This window comes from Arvicanthis niloticus, chromosome 10 (assembly GCF_011762505.2).
Source record: "Arvicanthis niloticus isolate mArvNil1 chromosome 10, mArvNil1.pat.X, whole genome shotgun sequence".
NCBI classification, from domain to species: Eukaryota; Metazoa; Chordata; class Mammalia; order Rodentia; family Muridae; genus Arvicanthis; species Arvicanthis niloticus.
Window position 1 is genome coordinate 23,449,423 of NC_047667.1, and position 17,035 is coordinate 23,466,457.

Consider the following 17,035-nt stretch of genomic DNA (forward strand, 5'->3'; position numbering starts at 1 on the left):
TGGGCAATACCCATGGGCACTACTGGGGTTCCCAGGTCTGGTCTCTTTGGCCAGCCACCTTCCCAGTTTAACAAAAGCCAACTTCTAGAAGGAGGCATGTGGTCCATGAACTATGAACCATCTGCGGGAATCTCTGGCCTGCACTAGCTACAGGAGTGACCCTGGGCAGGCTTTGCTCTCTCATCTCTAACTTTTCCAGCACATGCCACTACTGGGATCCTCTTTGTCAGGAGTGCTCACACAGGGCATCTTTAAATTCATGCTGGCCTCCGATGAGAATGAGAGACATGGAGATGGTGTGCTGTGCCCAAGGGGCACTCAGAGGGAGCTGTGTCCGTGCATTCACTCCCACTGATGGAAAGATGCCAACTGTGCTTCAGAGAGAAGGAAGTGTCCTTATTCTGAGATGACACCTTCCCCACTCTGAAGCCAGTCTGCTGTGACAGTAGATGGTAGCGACGGCTACTGGGTTGCTCTCCAGAGTTAAACACTGGAGTCTTGTACTTGCACGTGCGTCTTGATGCTGATTTCTCAAACTTGAAAGTCTGACCTCAACAGCCTGTCAACCTCACCTTGCTACATGACAGTACCATAAATAAGTTCGCTAGAAACATAGGATGAAGTAAAGGTTTTGACAACTTTCCCTGGCTCCGGTTCTATTTGATGTGCCCTTAGAGATGAAAAGGCACGGCACTGGAGAGCTTCTACCTGTAGTTGGGTCCTAGCTCAGCCACTTAACAAAGCAAATCACTAAACCCCTCTTGACTAACCATAACCTTGACCAAGCTCCCACCCTGAGCTGGCTTCTTCTTCCCTGTCGTACTGAATACCAGGAACATAGACAGCTCCACCTTCCCAAGCCCAACTACCTCCCAGCCCAGAGGGGACAGATGACACCTAGAGTCGTCTGTAGCCCTGCCTTTCTGGGGTCAGTATTAGGGCGAATCCTTGCCTGGTGACCACAGAGTGCCCTGGGATGGCGGTCCTAAGCTGTAAGACAGGACAGGAGACAATACTTCTGCAGTGCCCCAACACCAAGGGCCCATCCTCCCAGGCACCTTGCAGCTTCACTCCTACCCCACCTGATCTCCTGGTTGATGGCATCAAGCTGCTCCTGCAGCATCATGGCCAGGGTCTGGGCATCTGAATGGCCACCAGGCGAGATGACATCAACCTGAGTGCCCACCAAGCCCCCAGGCTCATCCTCATCCACATCAGAGATCTCAGGGTCACTGTCAAAGGCAGGCGTGGTGGCGGCGGCCAACACCCCCGGCAGTGGTGTTGGCTTCCAGTCCTTAGCAAATGAAAGGAGCAGCAGTAAGAAGCCTGGAGAGATGGGGCAGAACCCTGTCCACCTCCATCTCTGGAAGCCTGCCGAAAATAGGCCAGAGAAGGGCTCTAGCACAGCCTCTCCGACCCAAGGCTCCAGTGTCCGTCCCCCCCCCACCCCCCGGGGCTGCATTTTAGCCTCTGATTCTTTTACATGGAGCATCTGGGTAGCTGCTGTGTTCTTGAAAACAGTGGAGTAAAGAGTCAGGAGAGGTAGAAAAGAAGAGGCCTTCAGACTATGACCAGATTCACTTGCCTCTCTGCCTCTCTGCCTCTCTGCCTCTCTGCCTGGCTTCCTGCATGCATCCTGCCCCACTGGCTGTCCCTCTGCCTGCCTGCCTGGCTTCCCACATGCATGCCTACCTATCTCTCCGCCTGGCTGTCCGCATGAATGCTGCCCCCCTACATGTACACTTGTTTACTTGCTTTTTTTCCTTCCTTCTTTCCTTCTTTGCTTCCTTCCTTCCTTCCCTCCCCCATTTTCAATGGGTTCTTGTCATGTTGCCCCAACTGGCTCACAATCCTCCTGCCTCAGCTTTCCAAGTATGCTAACACACCTATACACCAAGCTCGGATTAGGAGATTCTCAAAGGTAAAAATGAACCCTTCCCCATCAGACTAGGTGTTCCCTCTTTCTCCATCCACACACTCTAGGGCTCCAGAATGTTTGAGGACTAGCAATTGGCAGACAGCTGGCCCTCTTCTCCCCCTTCTCTTCCCCTGCCCCCCACCCCATCTCCCTGGGCAACTCTCAGCTGCTTCTCAGGTGCCACTGCCTGGGGGCCAGTTAATCTGTCATCTCTTCCCCCTTTCCCCTATAAGCCATGCTTTCGTTCCAGGAAGCTCATTAATTCCATTCTAGCCTTCCAGCCCCCTCTCTGGCCACCAGAAATGAACAGTGCACACCAGGCACACGCACACATGCTGTGGTGGGGCCTTGGGGACCACTGGCCGCCTTTCACCCCCCCAACTCTTGCCCATCAGGAGGCTGAGGTAAGTGTGGGGAGTAGGGAGGTGGGTCACAGCTGTCGCAGCTGACAAGAGTCCCAACCCCACGGCTGCAGCTGTCATTGACAGGGGAGAAGGCTGGGCAAGGCTTTGCACCACACGCCAGTCGTCTGTGTAACTGGAGCCAGACACACGGCCGAATTGACCCCAAATTCCCCAGGGAGACCCCCACACACACATCCTCTACCCCTTACCTTGGCAGACTCTTCCTTCAGCGTCGTATAGCGGCGATGCAGACCTGGGGGCGCGTGCATGGCTGCACTCAGTGAGAACCGCACATCTGCTGCACTGCCCACATGTGACCTTGAGTGGCAGGAGGAAAAAGACAGGCCCTGAAGACTGACAGCCCAAGCCTACACTCACAGGGCCCAACGACTGGGGAATGGCCAGTTTGGAGAGAAGCAATCTGGGATACAGCTGTCTCAAACATCAGAAGAGCTGCCATGGAAGCACAAGGCTCCACTCATGCTCTGGTACTGGGGGAGGGGGTGTCACATGGACCCAGGGGAGTATGCTGTAGGGAACGGTGGTCCACTCTGCATGAGCAGGATCTTCCCCTGACAAGAAGTGTTAAGATGCTGTTAAAAAGTTGAGCCCCCTTGTCAGAAAGGCATTCAAGTGGAAGGCCTTGGGCTTTGTGATCTCGGCCATGTAGGAGGACTCCTGGCCCAGGGGACAGAGATGAGTCTAAAGACATGAGGGCTAAGGGGCCGTCAAGTCTGGAGGTCTTTGCATCTTGGTCTTCTCTCTAGCAGATCTCTGAGGGTTTCCTGATAACCTGAACTGAACACCTGGCTAAAACTCACCCAGGTGTGTCCTCCACACAGCTTTGGAGACCCCAAAGCTAAGTCACAGATACTAGCCAGAGAATCCAGTCTGGCTGTCCCACGTGTCTGTCTCAAGTGCAAGACCTTAAGGCACCTAGAACAATGTCTGGTATTGAGATGTCTCCTGTGGGATACTTCCACAATGGCTCCTCAGTTCAGAAGCCTTGATGGAACCCAATACAGAGAGGCAAACCATGTGCCCGGAAAGAGGGTGCTCCAACCCAGCTCCCCCACCTCAGTTCTTGGCTACAGGTGAAGCCAAGAATTCCCAGTCAGCAAGGAAAGCAAGAAGTAGCAAAGGGTTTGGTGTACTCTGGGTCAGTTCTCACTCACTGAGAGCCTGTTCCTTCTGGTCAACCAATGGAGAAGGAGAGATTGGAATGATCCCAGCTACCTCCTCGTCACCCCCCCGCCCTATACAAGAGCGTAATTCCTGGTGAACTTGAAGATGACACTTGCATGCCTACCACCTCAGATCTCCAGAGGCCTCTCACCTCCAGCCCAGCATCCTTTGCCCTCGCTCAAGCACTGCCTACACACACACACACACACACACACACACACACACACACACACACACGTGCATTTCCCTTAACCACCTTCCTAACAGCTAATGCCCATGTCCCTGGTACAGCAAGAACACTGACTGAAGGGAACAGCATGTCTCAGAGACTTCAATCTGCAGAGACAAAGAGCCAAGAATCCTCTGCCGTAGCATCCAGTCATCTTCCTCCTCACCCTACCTCGACGTTCTGAGTTCAACGCCAACTGCTTCACAAAGTATGGCTACAAGCCCCATTTGTCATGTCTTACAATGCTTTCAGGTAAAAGAATACCATGGCCACAGGAGAAACACAGCATCTCCACTTCCAACAGAAAGGAGAGTTGCTGCCTTGTTTCACTTTCCCTGATGTGTCTCTGTCCACTGACTCCTACTTGAACTTGGGTGGTCCTTGGCTCTCACACAACAATCCTAAAAAAAAAATGGTGTCTCACAAGAACTTCAGTGAGTGGTGAACTCTACAGAGGGTCTTTCAGGATATGTAACTCAGTGGACCCTTCAAGGGCGAGCCCTCTGGCAAGAATCCAGGAAGTGTGGCCTACTCCCTCAGCAGAGAAGGGCCACTATTGACTCCTAGCCTCTCAGCACCCCCTAGAGGATGTACGCTCCCTTCCTGGTGCCCAGATGAGCTGAAGGACTAGCCAAGCTCACTGAGCCCCAGAGTCTCCTCCTGACAGAAAGGAAGACCCTGAGGTCCTGGGCAGTGTTTTGGTGAGGGAGTCTCCTTTCTCAAGATCCATTCAGGACCATAACCCAGCATGCACTGAGTCCCGCACTCTAGTACCTGGAGTGGATGCCATCCACAAACGGCCCCCCTCGACCCTTCAGCTGGTCCACCTCTTGGCGCAGTTTCTCAATCTCTTCAGACAGACGGCCCTGTGCCAGGCAGAGCCAGGGTGGGACGGGGCCAGGGAGGGGCAGAGAGGGGAGAGTGGAAGTCAGAGAGGGGCAAAGAGGAGAACAGAGCTGGGGCAAAGGAGAAGAACACACTGCAAAGTCCAAAGCCAAGGGCCCCAAGCTAGGGCCGAGGATGACACCAAGGAAAAGAGGTGTGACTGGAAAATGAACAGAAGACTGACAGAGGGGCCGGGCCAGAAACGGACCCGCCTAGAGAAGAGTTCTGCAGGCTAGTTGGCCCTCACCACCAGACAAAGGCAAGGCAAATGAAGCCGGCCCCAGGGAGGACCAGGTCTTTGCGGCACACACCGTTAAAGACAGCGGTGGGACTCTTTCCTCACAGAAGTTAGAGGCTTCCACAGATCCTTCAGTGGGCCCAGAGTCTGAGCCAGCCCTATGGCCTATGTCCATGGCCCCTGCTCCTCTAGCCTCTGTATGGATACAGTATATATACAGTCTAGAGCTACTGCGTCGGGCTACAGTACAGGACGATGGCATAGTGTGAACTAAGAGAGGATAGCACAGAGCAGCTGTGTGAACACCAGGCACTGTGCCTGAGGCCCACCCACGTGAGCAGGGCTAGCCGGCAGCTGGGTAGCTCCTCTAAGTGATACCAGGAGTTCTACAACTCCTGGGTCAATGTGTTCTAAGGGAGAGTGGCTGTGAGCCAGGGGTCCTGACAGGCCAGTGACCCTGATCTCAGGTGTCTTCCTCTCCCAGCCTACCTTTCTAGGTCAGCATGGCCTTCCCTGGCCAGGAATGCTCGCTCCTCCCTTCCCCAGCTGTGGCCCAGGTGGCCCCTCCCCCCCACCACCACCACACATACTAACTCCTCACAACCCCACTCCTCCAGTCCCCTGGGCTCTACCCTGACTCAGCCTCAACTCTGCCTACCACAGCCTCCTCACCTTCTCCTCCAGGGCAGCCATTCGCTCCTTGAGGTGGAGCTGCAGACGCTCGTTGGACTCACTAAGCAACCGGTCCACGGTGTCTGACAGCCGCTTGTTGTGGTCTTCGTTCATCTTCTCCCGCTGGCGCACCTGCACAACCCACCCATCTTGTCCTAGGCCTCTTCAAGGCCTTGTCACCACCCTCTTCCAGAACCATCCACTTCCACTGAGGTGCTGTGCCTCTCACTTGTCCCCTCATCTGTCTTCTGGGACGTTTCTCTCCAATTCTCCTAACCAGCTCCTCCGCATCTGTGAGCCTCCACCTGCACCCATGCAAGCTCTCTCCCTGGCCTGGCCTTTCCTTTGTGCCCCTCCACAGACCACCCTGTAAGCCTGCCCTGGGGGTGGAGAGGAGGCCAAGATGGCTGACTGGTGCCCTCACCCTTGCCAGCTCCTGATTCTTCTCCTCCAGCTGCCCTTCCAGCTGCCGCAGATGTTCCTCAATGTTGCCATGACGTTCCTCAGCCTAGGTGCAGGGACAGTCAGCCACCTTGGAGACCTTTGTTCCTTCTGCTCGGGCCCCATTTGCCACATACCCTGGTGTCAAGGTGGTCTTGGGGATGAGGGTCTTGAGATCAGAAACCCAGCTCTCTCCCATCATCTTGGAGCAGAACTGTTACTACCTTTTCCCATCTCCTTCCTGCCCAGGGCTAACCTTAAAACTTAACGCCCATTGGACCCTCACAAGGACTAAAGGGAATAATCCACGGTAAACGTTGAAGCACGCCAAAGCATGCCAAAATGCTACCCTCACTGTGGCTATTACCTTTACTACTAAACCAGCGAGCCATTCCTGGCCATTATCTCCAGACACGGAGAGCCAGAACATTACATTCCTAACAGTCAGGAAACCCTTTCCCTAATCCTCCTGCTATGACTCGAACACATCCTTGCTTGAGCCCATGCCCTCCTGTCAGTTATTGTTCAGCATCCCATCCCCCACACAAGGTCCTCTGCTGTGTCGTAAATCTAGCGCCTCATTCTAGGTCTGCAGAGACCACAGTGGCTACCCTGGCAACTCCACCATCATAGAAGTAAGGAAACTGAGGTGTATTTAAGGAGAGGCTCAGATCACTGAGCCAGTCAGTAGACCAAGCAGATATGGCCCTGGTCTTCAGAGGCACAGTTGGGCTGTAAGTTCAGTCCTTGGAGGACCCATCTGCCACACTGGAAGTCTGTAAATGTTAGGCTCTGGGTCAAGTGGTCATGCAACAGTGGTTCCTTTAGCCCCAGGGTTTAGGGATAGCTATGGTGATCACACATTTGCACCCCACCCCCACCCCCCCCACCCCCGCACAAAGTTTCCCATCATATATAATGGGATTAATCTTTGGTTCAGCTGTCACATGTCTAGGTGCATGCATTTCCTCCTCTCTTCCAGAGTCCACTGGTCTCTAGCCTGCACACCTCTCAGGAATTATTGCTCCACAGTTACCTATCCATTCGGTAAACTTATATCCACCTTTACTTCACTCTAAAGCTGCAGCCTTCAAGCAACCGGAGATGCTCTCTAGGCCTGGAATGCTTCAGTTTGGTAAAGAAAGAGCTGCTCGACCTGAAACTCTACCTGCTCCCGCTCTGATGGTATCTCCCCACTCCCCCCACTTGGGTTTCATCTTTCCGAGATGAAAAATCCTACGGCCTCAAACAAAAAGAAGTATCAGCTGAAATGGCCCAGATGATGATAAAAGTATCCTGTGTCCCTGTAGTGCCTTCTCCTTAAAGGACTCTGCCTTAAGCCTGGCAGTGGTGGCACACGCCTTTAATCCCAGCACTCGGGAAGCAAAGGCAGGAGGGGCTTTGAGTTCAAGACCAGCCTGGTCTACAGAGTGAGTTCTGGGACAGACAAACAGGGCTACACAGAGAAACTCTGTCTCAAAAAAACCAAACCAAACCAAACCAAACCAAAGTAATGAAGGCTAGGATTACCTTCCCAACTGAGAGACTGAAGGACTCAAGGTATTGTGCTTAATGGTGTCTCACTGTGTGGAACAACTCCCTGGCCCCAACCTAATGTGCCTCCCTGGCTCCAAAAGAGCTTAGGACACAGGAGATGACAGAAGATCTCGGGCCCCTGGCCCACTTGCCTTGGTGAGGGCTGCAATTCTCTGAGACAGCTCGGCCTCCACCTCTGGCAGAGTCTCTGCCTTGCGTATGGTCTGCTGCAGCTTCTGCTCTGCCACTTCCAGCAGCTCCTGCAGATGCCGGGCTTTCTCCTCACACTAGCAGTACAGAGAAGAAAGCAAGTCAAGATGGAGCGTGAGGTTCCCATCTCCATCCCAGCCACAGCAGGGAGCAGGTGAAGTGGCAGGCCAGAAGAGTCTTGGTTCTTTCCTGTCCAAGGTGCCAGACTTCCTCTTTCCCAAGTGGCCACCAAAGAACAGTTTCCACCCTAGAGTCGGGTACAACGTCACCCCACTCCATCTAGCAGAGTTACCTGGCGGTGCAGGGATTCCTTGTTTGCTAGCTCATTCTCCAGTTTGTCATTGAGGTCATGGATAGATGTGGCCTCTCGCTGAGCAGCCAAGTAGCGCTTCTCCAGTGTGGTGATTCGCTCTTCCATGTCCTCCTTCTGAGCCAGAGCCTGGATGGAACAGAGAGTAGGGGAGGAAAGGTCACCAGCCTTTCCCTTACCTTCTCACATCTGCCCCTCCCACTAACACCTGGCTGCACATGCCCAGAAAGGCCTGTGATCTGTGCTCCTTGACAGCGGCTGGCCTTGACCCAACCCTCCCATCCCCAACCTCCCACCCCCACCCCCGTCACACTGGACTGGACCCTGCCAAGAGTTGAGTCTTACCCTTCCCAGCTGATGCCTGGACCTCTGTTCACATCCTCCCAAGGGCAAACGCCTGGACCCAGCAAGATGCAGTTGCCTGGGCCTCCCTCACCTACCTCTCGGAGGTCCCGCTGATGCTTGCTGCTCAGCTCCTCTGACTTGATGAGGTCTCGGCGGGCTGTGCCCAGGTCCTCCTCAAGTTCAGTCACAGTTGCACTCAGGGTGACCAGCCGCTCACGGGCCTGGCTCAACTCATAGTTTTGCTTCTCCAAGAGTCCTTGCAGCTCTTCCACCCGGCCAGTGTCATCCTCCAGAGACAGCGATCCATCAGCCAAGGAGCCAGAGAAGCCCACCCCCCCCCACCCTGCTCCAACCCAGAGAGGCTGGGAAGAAGGAACCCACGGCCACAGGCTCTGCCCCACATTAGAGCTCAGGTCCAGGTACACCTTCCTCCCACTGAGCCTAGTAGCTCACTCCTGATAATGGCCAAATGCCCATGGTCTCCCGTGTATGTTTTTAAAAAACATGTTTCTAGTTTTTTCCTTCTAGTTCCACCTCTTCTAACCCAGGAAGGGGGCAGATAAGGGTCAGAAAGACTCGGAGACCAAAGGAAGCTTGCCTGATGCTCGCACACAAGGAAGCTGTGTGGACATGCTTATCATATGCAGTAGCACAAAACTGAAGTACAGACCACCTTGCCGAGGAGAGAGGAGGGGAGAGAGGAGTTGGGAGTGTACAGAATGCCCCAAGCCTAATTCAAGCAATATCCTGCTGAGCCTGGGCAGGCGGGACCTCCCATCCCCGTCCTGTGGAAACACAGGCTCCTGTTAAACAGTTCCCCACTACCCACTTTCCACAGGCACTTTGGTCCCAGATCCACAGTCCCTTCCTCTTCTGCCACTCCATCCCGAATTCCTGCCCCCTGCTGCAGGGCAGATACCTAGAAGACACAGCCCACACCACAAAGAAAACAAAACCGAGTCACAGAAGAGACCTCCCAGAAAAACACCCTTCCGCCACCTGTCCCCAGCCACATCAAATAAGGAACACAATGGGACAAACAGGGCAGCTTTCTCAGAGGGACAGTGCGGCTTACCTGCTGGTGAGCTCCTGCCAACTGCTCCTCCAAAGTGGTAACACGCTCTAGAGCTGCCCGGAGCCGCTCTCGCACCTGCCCAGGGTAAGCAGAGATTGGGGAACAAAGCTATCCCCCAGAACTCAGGCTGGGGCAGAGCAGGCTTGGTCTGCCACATAGGAGAATGGGAAGGGTCTGTGAAGTAGCGAAGACCCAGCAGGGAACCTGGCAGGATTGGCAACCAGGCCAATGGTAGGAGGGATCCTGCTGCTGAAAGACAAGTTTCCTAACAACAGATGCAAATAAACCCAGGGAGGAGTACAGGAGACTCAGGGAGGCCTGGGTGGGATAGGGAAAGGGTGGGGCAGGTGGGTACCTTCTCATCCAGGGCCTTGTGGTGCTCAAATAGTGACTTGAGGGCCTTCAGCACCTCCACCTCACTGGAGACACCTGAAGGTGACTGGGCCTGCCGTTTTACCACTGTCATCCGCAGTGACCGCTCATGGCGGGACACGAGGCATTCCAGATGTTCCAGAAGCAGCTGGCAGAGAGCAGGGGAGGAAAGGAGAGATGGCCATGGCCATGTGCCCCAAGGGCTACAAAGCAGGGCCCACAGGATCACCAAGCACAATGGCCATAAATAGCTGCTTCTCAATTAAACATCCGACCCCAGCATGGCTACCCTGGCCTCTTCCCCAGAACTTCAACCCTGCTGTGACCCAGGAACCACAAGCAAGAACCCAGTGCTGGGGACTAGGTGTCCCGTCAGAACCTGCTCAGCCAAGCTGCTGCCTGCTCCTTTGGTAGGGTGTGCACACACACACAAGGCCACCCCTGACTTACCCTTGTGTTATTCCGTTCTGCTTTCAGCTCAGATATCTCTTCCTCCCGCTCCAGAAGCTGCTCGCGACACATGCTTAGCTCCCGAGTTAAAGTGGCAAATTCCTGAAAGCCCCCAGAGCCCCTCAGTGCTTGGGATTCACCTCCAACTGGTATCCTGCATACCCAAATACATGGTAGGCTTCTCTCATTCACCCTCTTATCTGCCCACCTCCCTCAAATCCCAGCTTGCCCCCCATGCAGTGCAGGAAGCCTGCAGCTATCGTGAGCTCCCAGAGATGAATTCCATATTAGGATTCCAAGAGACAGGACTTCATACAGAAACTGATTAAGCCACTACATCTGCCCTGCAAGGCCTGCCTCTCCAGTCACCAGTGACCAGACTACACTCAGGTTATAAAAGGGTGCCATAAAGCTCATGTGTGCATGATTCCCAGGAAGCTTTCTTCCACCCTCTCCCCAGGGCTTTGCAAGCTACAGATGTCTAGTATAACAGGTTGAAGGACCCACCTACATGAGAACAGAAGGACACACGGCCCTGTGATGTTCACCCTGGCTCTTGGGAGCCCTATTCAGTTAAGCCAAGGCTACAGCTCAGCACCTGATGACATACACTAACTGTCCCTTCTGAGGGGAAACTCCCCCACACTTCCATGTAAGAGGTCTTTCCAAGCCCCACTCTTCTTCCGGGACAGGCAACTAGGAAAGAGTGCCCGCCCTTGAAGTTCCAGGCCCACCACATCCCACCAGTCTGATGACATCACACCATCCCAAAAACCATTCTCAGATGGATGAGTGGCTGCATCCTGTGGCCACGAAGTCTATGCAGTATGCAGAGGCAGGGGCCTCGGCCCTCCTCCATAGCCCCCTGTAAATACCAAGAATTCCTAACCACAAGTAGAACCCTCAAAGCACTTGTTTGTCACTTCGGACCAGAAAAGGAGATAGAAGAGTTGTGGGAGGTGGCAAGGGACCAGAGGGCCAGGGCGGGAGGAACCGAGGACTCCTGACCCTAGTCCTGCCTTTCTATCTAGGCCTGCAGCCAAAGTGAAGGAATGCTAAATATTTCATCATCTAGAAGCTGAAGCCTGAGCCTGATGCTGCTTTGTCCCTCAGCCTGCACACATATACCTATACAGACACACAAACACACACACACACACACACCCCTAAAGAAATGACTTGAGGGAATGCCCACACCTCAAGATACCATCCATCCCTACTGGGGCTCTCCTCTCCTCTGGCCCCAGGTTGGGCAGCTGCCTGTTGCCCTACCCAGAATGCTTCGCCCTTCCTTTCTAGCTCTAACTCATGTGATAGCCTGCTACCAGAAAAATCCCTCAAAGGACAAGACTGTCCACAAAGTTAAGGACAGACTCCTCCTCGTTTTCAGACCTTTCTCTTGTGGCTTTTTTCTGAGTACCCTAAGGGTAGCTTACTGTTTCCAAACATCAGCAAACCATCTAAGGACCACGCTTTCACAGGGCAGGGACTGTCTCCCCTTATACAGCCTCTGTCACCCCCTGATGAGGTCACATTCCACTTCCAAAGGCCATCTCTAAAGGGCTCAGCCTCCTCGGGGACTTTCCAGGCTCTGGAATGGAAGTGTCCCTCCATGAAAACCATCAGAACCTTGCCAATCACTACCTCCCCCCAATGAAGCTTTGCATATAAAAGGTTGGGAAGACCAGAAATCAAATCTCAGCTCTCCCCAGATGCTATGTAACCTTGCATATATTACCCAGGGCTTGTGATGGGCAAGGTAGACAGGGCCCACATGGTCAAGCCTCCTCCCCACCAGGGTTCATATTTTTAAGACAGAAACCATCACAAGACTCTAGGCCACTGGACTGAAACTCACCAATCCAAGCCCAGCCCTGGTTCTCCCTAAATTTGGAGAAGGGACCTGCAGCTGAGGCCTGGGTTATTTGGCTTCTCTGGGCTGCTTTTCCCAACCCAAGCAGTACCCCAACTGGCTCAGGTTGGTCCTGCAATGAATGCAAACCCACCTCTCTCCTGAGAAGAGGTGGAGAAGGCAGGCTGGCCAAGTAGACTTGGCACTGTATGTATAGAGAGACAAACCCCAGCCTCCCTGGACCTGGTGACCTGGCAGACCACACCTCTGAGAAGCTGTAGGATAACTCGGGTTCCTGTTCCTGTCTCTAGCCTCTAACTACGCATCCCCACCCCCAAACTCTCTATCCAGTGGGTATTTAGCAGGAAGCAACTCAGATTTCCAGAGCCACTTGTTGAAGAAGAAATAAATAAAGCAGAGAACAGACCATGCCTTGGGGGGAGAAGGGGGTACACAGACCTGCCACTGCTATTTACCACCTGAAGGACAACACACAGCTGACTGATTTACCCCAAGCGTCCATTTCATCGCTGACAGAACAGGGTGATGGCCCTAACTGCACGAGCTCCGTTATGGGAATCTGCTGAGATAATGGGTAAAGAAAACCTAACCCACAAAAGGTGCACAATAAATAAATGGTGACTAAGTTTTAGCTGCTGGTGGTGGTGTAGAGGGCCATGAAATGGGATGCCAAGACACCTGGCTCTGAGGTTCTGCTCAGCCTACGATTATCTGTGTGAGGTTTCTTATCTTCATCTGTGCTGTAGGGAAACTGGATGGATAATCTCTACTGCTTCTCCCAATTCTACTTTCCGTGACTCCCTGTCAACTCACTTGGAAAGGTTTCTTTCTAGTCTAGGGCGCCACCTACTGGTAGTCTGCGCTCCCTACTGTTGGCAGTCCTAGCTAGATTTTCTTTCTGCATTCACTTCTCCAAGTGAAGCCAATCTAGGCAGGGGCACTTAGGAGGGAAAGGGCTCATGTAGGAACATGAGGACCAAATACTCTGTGAATTCCAGTATCCAATACGCAGAGAGATGCAGAGACTGAAGGGTCAAAGGTGATGAATTCAAAGGAGGCAAGAAGACTCTGGAACCTTACCTGGGGAAGGGCTGAGTTCAGGTGGCGCTGGAGCTGGTCTCGCTCATGAAGGGCATCCTGGAGCCGGCTCTGTGTGGCTACCAAAGTTTCCTGACTCTCCCGAAGGGACTCCAGCAACTTCTCTCGCTCATCCAGCATGTTCACCATCAGCTGCTCAAAGTTGGCGTCAGCATCGGCACCGTGGGGGGGCCCCAGAGGGTCCCCCTCATTGATTGTGGGCATCACCTCACACATGATGGGAATGGACAGAGCCTTCTCAGCGTCGGGTCAGGGGGTGGGAGGGAGCTCACGGGGTTGGCACCTGCAGAAGGACCCAGGGCGTGGGTCTCAGAACAGGCAGTGCCAGGCAAGTGGACAGGTGGGTAGGGGCTTCTCCCATGGCATCAGTTGTTCTTGCTCTGAAAGGAGCCTCGGGCCTGCAGTGTCCCTGTGGAATGGAGCCAGAAGGCCTGGCTTAACCTTTCAGGGTTGGGGCTGGGTGCCCTGTGTCCCCACACAAGCGGGAGGCATCGGTGTGTGGCCATGACAGGCTGGGCGAACAGGGCTGGAAGGCAGCCCTTGTCTTAGACTGAGCACCAGAGCTTGGCAGAATCCCAGCTGGGTCTAGCAACACCCATGGTTTCTGGAGGGCGGTGTGGTCTGTGGGAGAAGAGAGTGCTGTTGTGAGGACCAGCTGAAGAGAGCAGGGCATCGGGGGAGGGAGAAGCAGAGGAGGCGGGCCCTGCACCAGAGCCGGAGAGAATAGGGATGTTAGCCAGGCCCTTCTCAGGGCCTACTCACTTTGGTGGCACCTCGTTAGTTTTCCCACAGAATGCACATGCCTCCTGCCTAGCCCCTGTGCCTGCAGCCCCTGCCCCCCACCCCCTGCAGCTGTCAGAAGTGCAGCCACAGTGGTTCCCCACCCACGTGGCTTGCTGGCCAAATATAGAAATGATTCAGTCAGCGGTAGGGGAGCAGCCGGCAGGCTGCCCAGAGTTCTCCTGAGACCTGAAGGTGGAAGGAGAGGAAATGGGGTCTCTCGCCCCCCACCCCATAGCCTCTTCTCCCACATTCAAGCAAAGGCAAGCACAGAAGGGGTTAAAAGGCTTAGTGGATGGAAGACACCCCCCCCCCAAGAGGCTGGACTCCCATAACATGACTCTCACAGGTCTTAGAGAGGCTCAGGCTGGGCAGTGGGGTAGGCAGAATCCCGACCTGCTAGGATGCCTATAAGTCAGGGATGAGGCTGGCTTGTCATTTCCTACTTCTGAAGTCTGCCAAGGAGAATGCACGCAAACTAGTACGTTCACAGCCTCCACCTCTTTGTCAGAGACTGAATGACAAAGAACCCACATGTCTTTATGGGGATGGGAAGGAAAGGGACGCTTTCGGAGGGAGACCTTTTGAGAGGCAGCCTACTCACAGCTGGCAATCAACTCTCTTGATCTTGCTGGTGCTACCTGAAGTCACCAGCCAGGTCATGAACATTTACATGCACGGCCCAGGGGCCCAGAGGTCGCAGCACAGGAAGGCTGGACATGGAGGTTAGGCTACAGCTGGAAAGTTCTCTGCCCACGGTCAGTTTCCAGGGCTAGGCCACTGGCTTCATTAGTTCTCACAGGGAATGTCCTCGGGTCATCCACTGGAAAACTCTGAAACCACAGAAAGGTCCCAATACAGTGGTTGCTACTCTGGAGACCATAAGTAGTGCGGTTATTCCCACCTTACCAACCCCTTTCTACCGGCGTAGGGCAACCTACGTACACTTCAACAGGTAAAAACAAGAGGCTGGGGAGGGGTAAGATCCTGTATGAATGAGAGATCATGCATGGGTACACACACACACACACACACACACACACACGGGCTGGCAGGGGGCAGACACAAAGGAACAAGGAAAGACCTAGTGCAAACACACATGTTCCCAGACAGAAGAACAGATATGAACTCTTCTCCTGGGCATCCTTTCCATCCACTGGACAAAGGTGGAAAGTTGCCGTCAGACAGCCCATGCTCCCTCCTCCCCTCAGAGCAGCTGGGAATACAGGATGGACAGCTACTCCAGCCTGATAAACTGCCCTAAGGGATGCTAACAACAGCAATTTCTCCAAAATGTCTCCCTCCCAGCATTTCAAAGCCCCTTCACTCTGAGTGCTCCAGGCTGTGAGACTGAAAGGCCCCAGGGCCCCACCTTCCCTCTCCAAACTCATCAACAGTGTGCTCACATCCTCGCTGTAGCCCCCCACAACCTCTTAGGGACTTGGAGGGGTTGTTTGTTTGTTTGTTTGTTTGTTTAAAAGCTTGGAAGAGGAGATGACGCTGAAGGAAGTTCCCTTATGTAGAAATAGTGCAGTAGACAAGAAAAGTTTGGAGCCTGGGGTATGGCTCAGTGGTACAGGGTTTACATACTATGTGCAAGGTCCTGGTCTTGGTCACTAGACTGGGGTGGAGGGAGAGAAAAGGAAAGAGAGGGGTCAAAGGGGAATATTCTCAGCACTCTGCAGATGGCTTCAGTGCCAGATTCCCGGTGAGCCTGCGGTATAGCACAAACAAAGAAGTCTAGAGCCTGGTCCTAGGAAATCTGGGGTGCAGTTCTACCAGAGTCCAGTTGGGTGAACCCTGGGCATAGTACCCTTCGTGAGGCCTAGGCTGTAAGATAGAGCCTGCAACCCTTGTTTTGCCCAGCTTTGAGGAGAAAGCACCCTACCATGGCAGAGAAGGAATTGTCTTCTTCTTGGGCAAAGGAAAGCCTGGGAGTGGTGTCTGAAAAGCTCCTTCTGGTCTCGGCCATACAGCAAAATGGCAACCCCATCTCATCTGAAAAATGTCTTCTAAGAACGATGCTAGAGTCCGAAGGTGAGACCGAGATAACAGTGTGAGATGCTGGCTGTGTGGTCCAGCCCAGCTTCCCCGAGTCCTCCTGGCCACTCTGACAACTAAGAAGCTGACTTGCAGCCAAAAACCTTTCCCCAGCTTCCCTGTAAACCAGGTGCCAGGTAGCAACTCCACTTCCTCTGGTGAGATGGCATGTAGAGCTGGCTGGAGATGAGCCCAGAGAAAGGTGCCAGGCAGAAACCCCTAGAGGTCTGTGCAGGACCTCCTACCATTACCCGAATGGGTAAGCAGAAGAAACTTTAGCAGCCACATGGGGACACCTGGCTTCCCTGGCTCCGGGGCCTGCTTTAAATAGTGCAATTATCATCTCAGCTTAGCAGAAGTTGCAACTCCCAAACTCACAGGTCTTGATTCAGAGGCGAAAGTGCCAGGCCCCAGAGCCAGCATTTGCAAGGGGCTCTGCCAGGAAGGGTGTGGGGCAGGGCTGTGAACAGCAGAAGGCTCAAGTAGGTGGGTGTGAGCGTGTGTTACGGAGGGAGGGGTGCCTGAAAAGTAGGCCTCTGGCTCTATAAACATCAAAGGCAATCTCTGAGGCATCTCTGGCTTCCCCAAAGTCACCCCCACGCACCCACCCACCCCACCCACACCCCCGTTTTCCCTTAACAAACAGGAGGGATGGGTACTCCAGTCTGATGCTCTCTAGCTGGCTACACTTTCACACAGGCCTGGCTCCCTACTGCCCTACCAGATGGCAAGCACCACCACTTGCCCAGCTCAGCACAGGGTACAGAGGCACAGCAAAGCTGCTGGGAACTGAGCTCATGCCATGAGCTGGGCAAGGATGGAGCATCGGGTAGGAGCCTCTTTAAAGCTAGCAGCACAAGAGGAGGCTCCGACATAGACTAAGGGAGAGGGGTCTAAGGAAATGGAGGTGGTGACCCAGAAAGACGAAGATGGCGGTCGCCACTATGATGTATAAGCGTTCCTCGTGTGCCAGG

At 53.9% G+C, this 17,035-nt stretch overlaps 1 protein-coding gene across 4 annotated transcripts in view; it reads right to left on the reverse strand.

Moving 5' to 3' along the window:
• Positions 1 to 17,035, reverse strand: part of Ppfia4 (PPFI scaffold protein A4) — a 46,837-nt gene that overhangs the window by 21,708 nt on the left and 8,094 nt on the right. For 3 of the 4 annotated variants that reach the window (XM_076941228.1, XM_076941229.1, XM_076941227.1), the window contains exons 1-13: positions 13,224 to 13,611; positions 10,271 to 10,372; positions 9,804 to 9,968; positions 9,449 to 9,523; positions 9,203 to 9,292; positions 8,469 to 8,660; positions 8,011 to 8,157; positions 7,661 to 7,795; positions 5,956 to 6,039; positions 5,532 to 5,663; positions 4,511 to 4,602; positions 2,532 to 2,640; positions 1,083 to 1,294 (exon numbers count right to left, since the gene is read on the reverse strand). In XM_076941228.1, the coding sequence (XP_076797343.1) occupies positions 1,083 to 1,294; positions 2,532 to 2,640; positions 4,511 to 4,602; positions 5,532 to 5,663; positions 5,956 to 6,039; positions 7,661 to 7,795; positions 8,011 to 8,157; positions 8,469 to 8,660; positions 9,203 to 9,292; positions 9,449 to 9,523; positions 9,804 to 9,968; positions 10,271 to 10,372; positions 13,224 to 13,457 (1,769 nt within the window). In that variant the 5' untranslated portion in view covers positions 13,458 to 13,611. Of the gene's footprint in view, positions 1 to 1,082; positions 1,295 to 2,531; positions 2,641 to 4,510; positions 4,603 to 5,531; positions 5,664 to 5,955; positions 6,040 to 7,660; positions 7,796 to 8,010; positions 8,158 to 8,468; positions 8,661 to 9,202; positions 9,293 to 9,448; positions 9,524 to 9,803; positions 9,969 to 10,270; positions 10,373 to 13,223; positions 13,863 to 17,035 lie in introns of those variants that run through there. The other variant, XM_034513178.1, reaches the window with a different exon arrangement.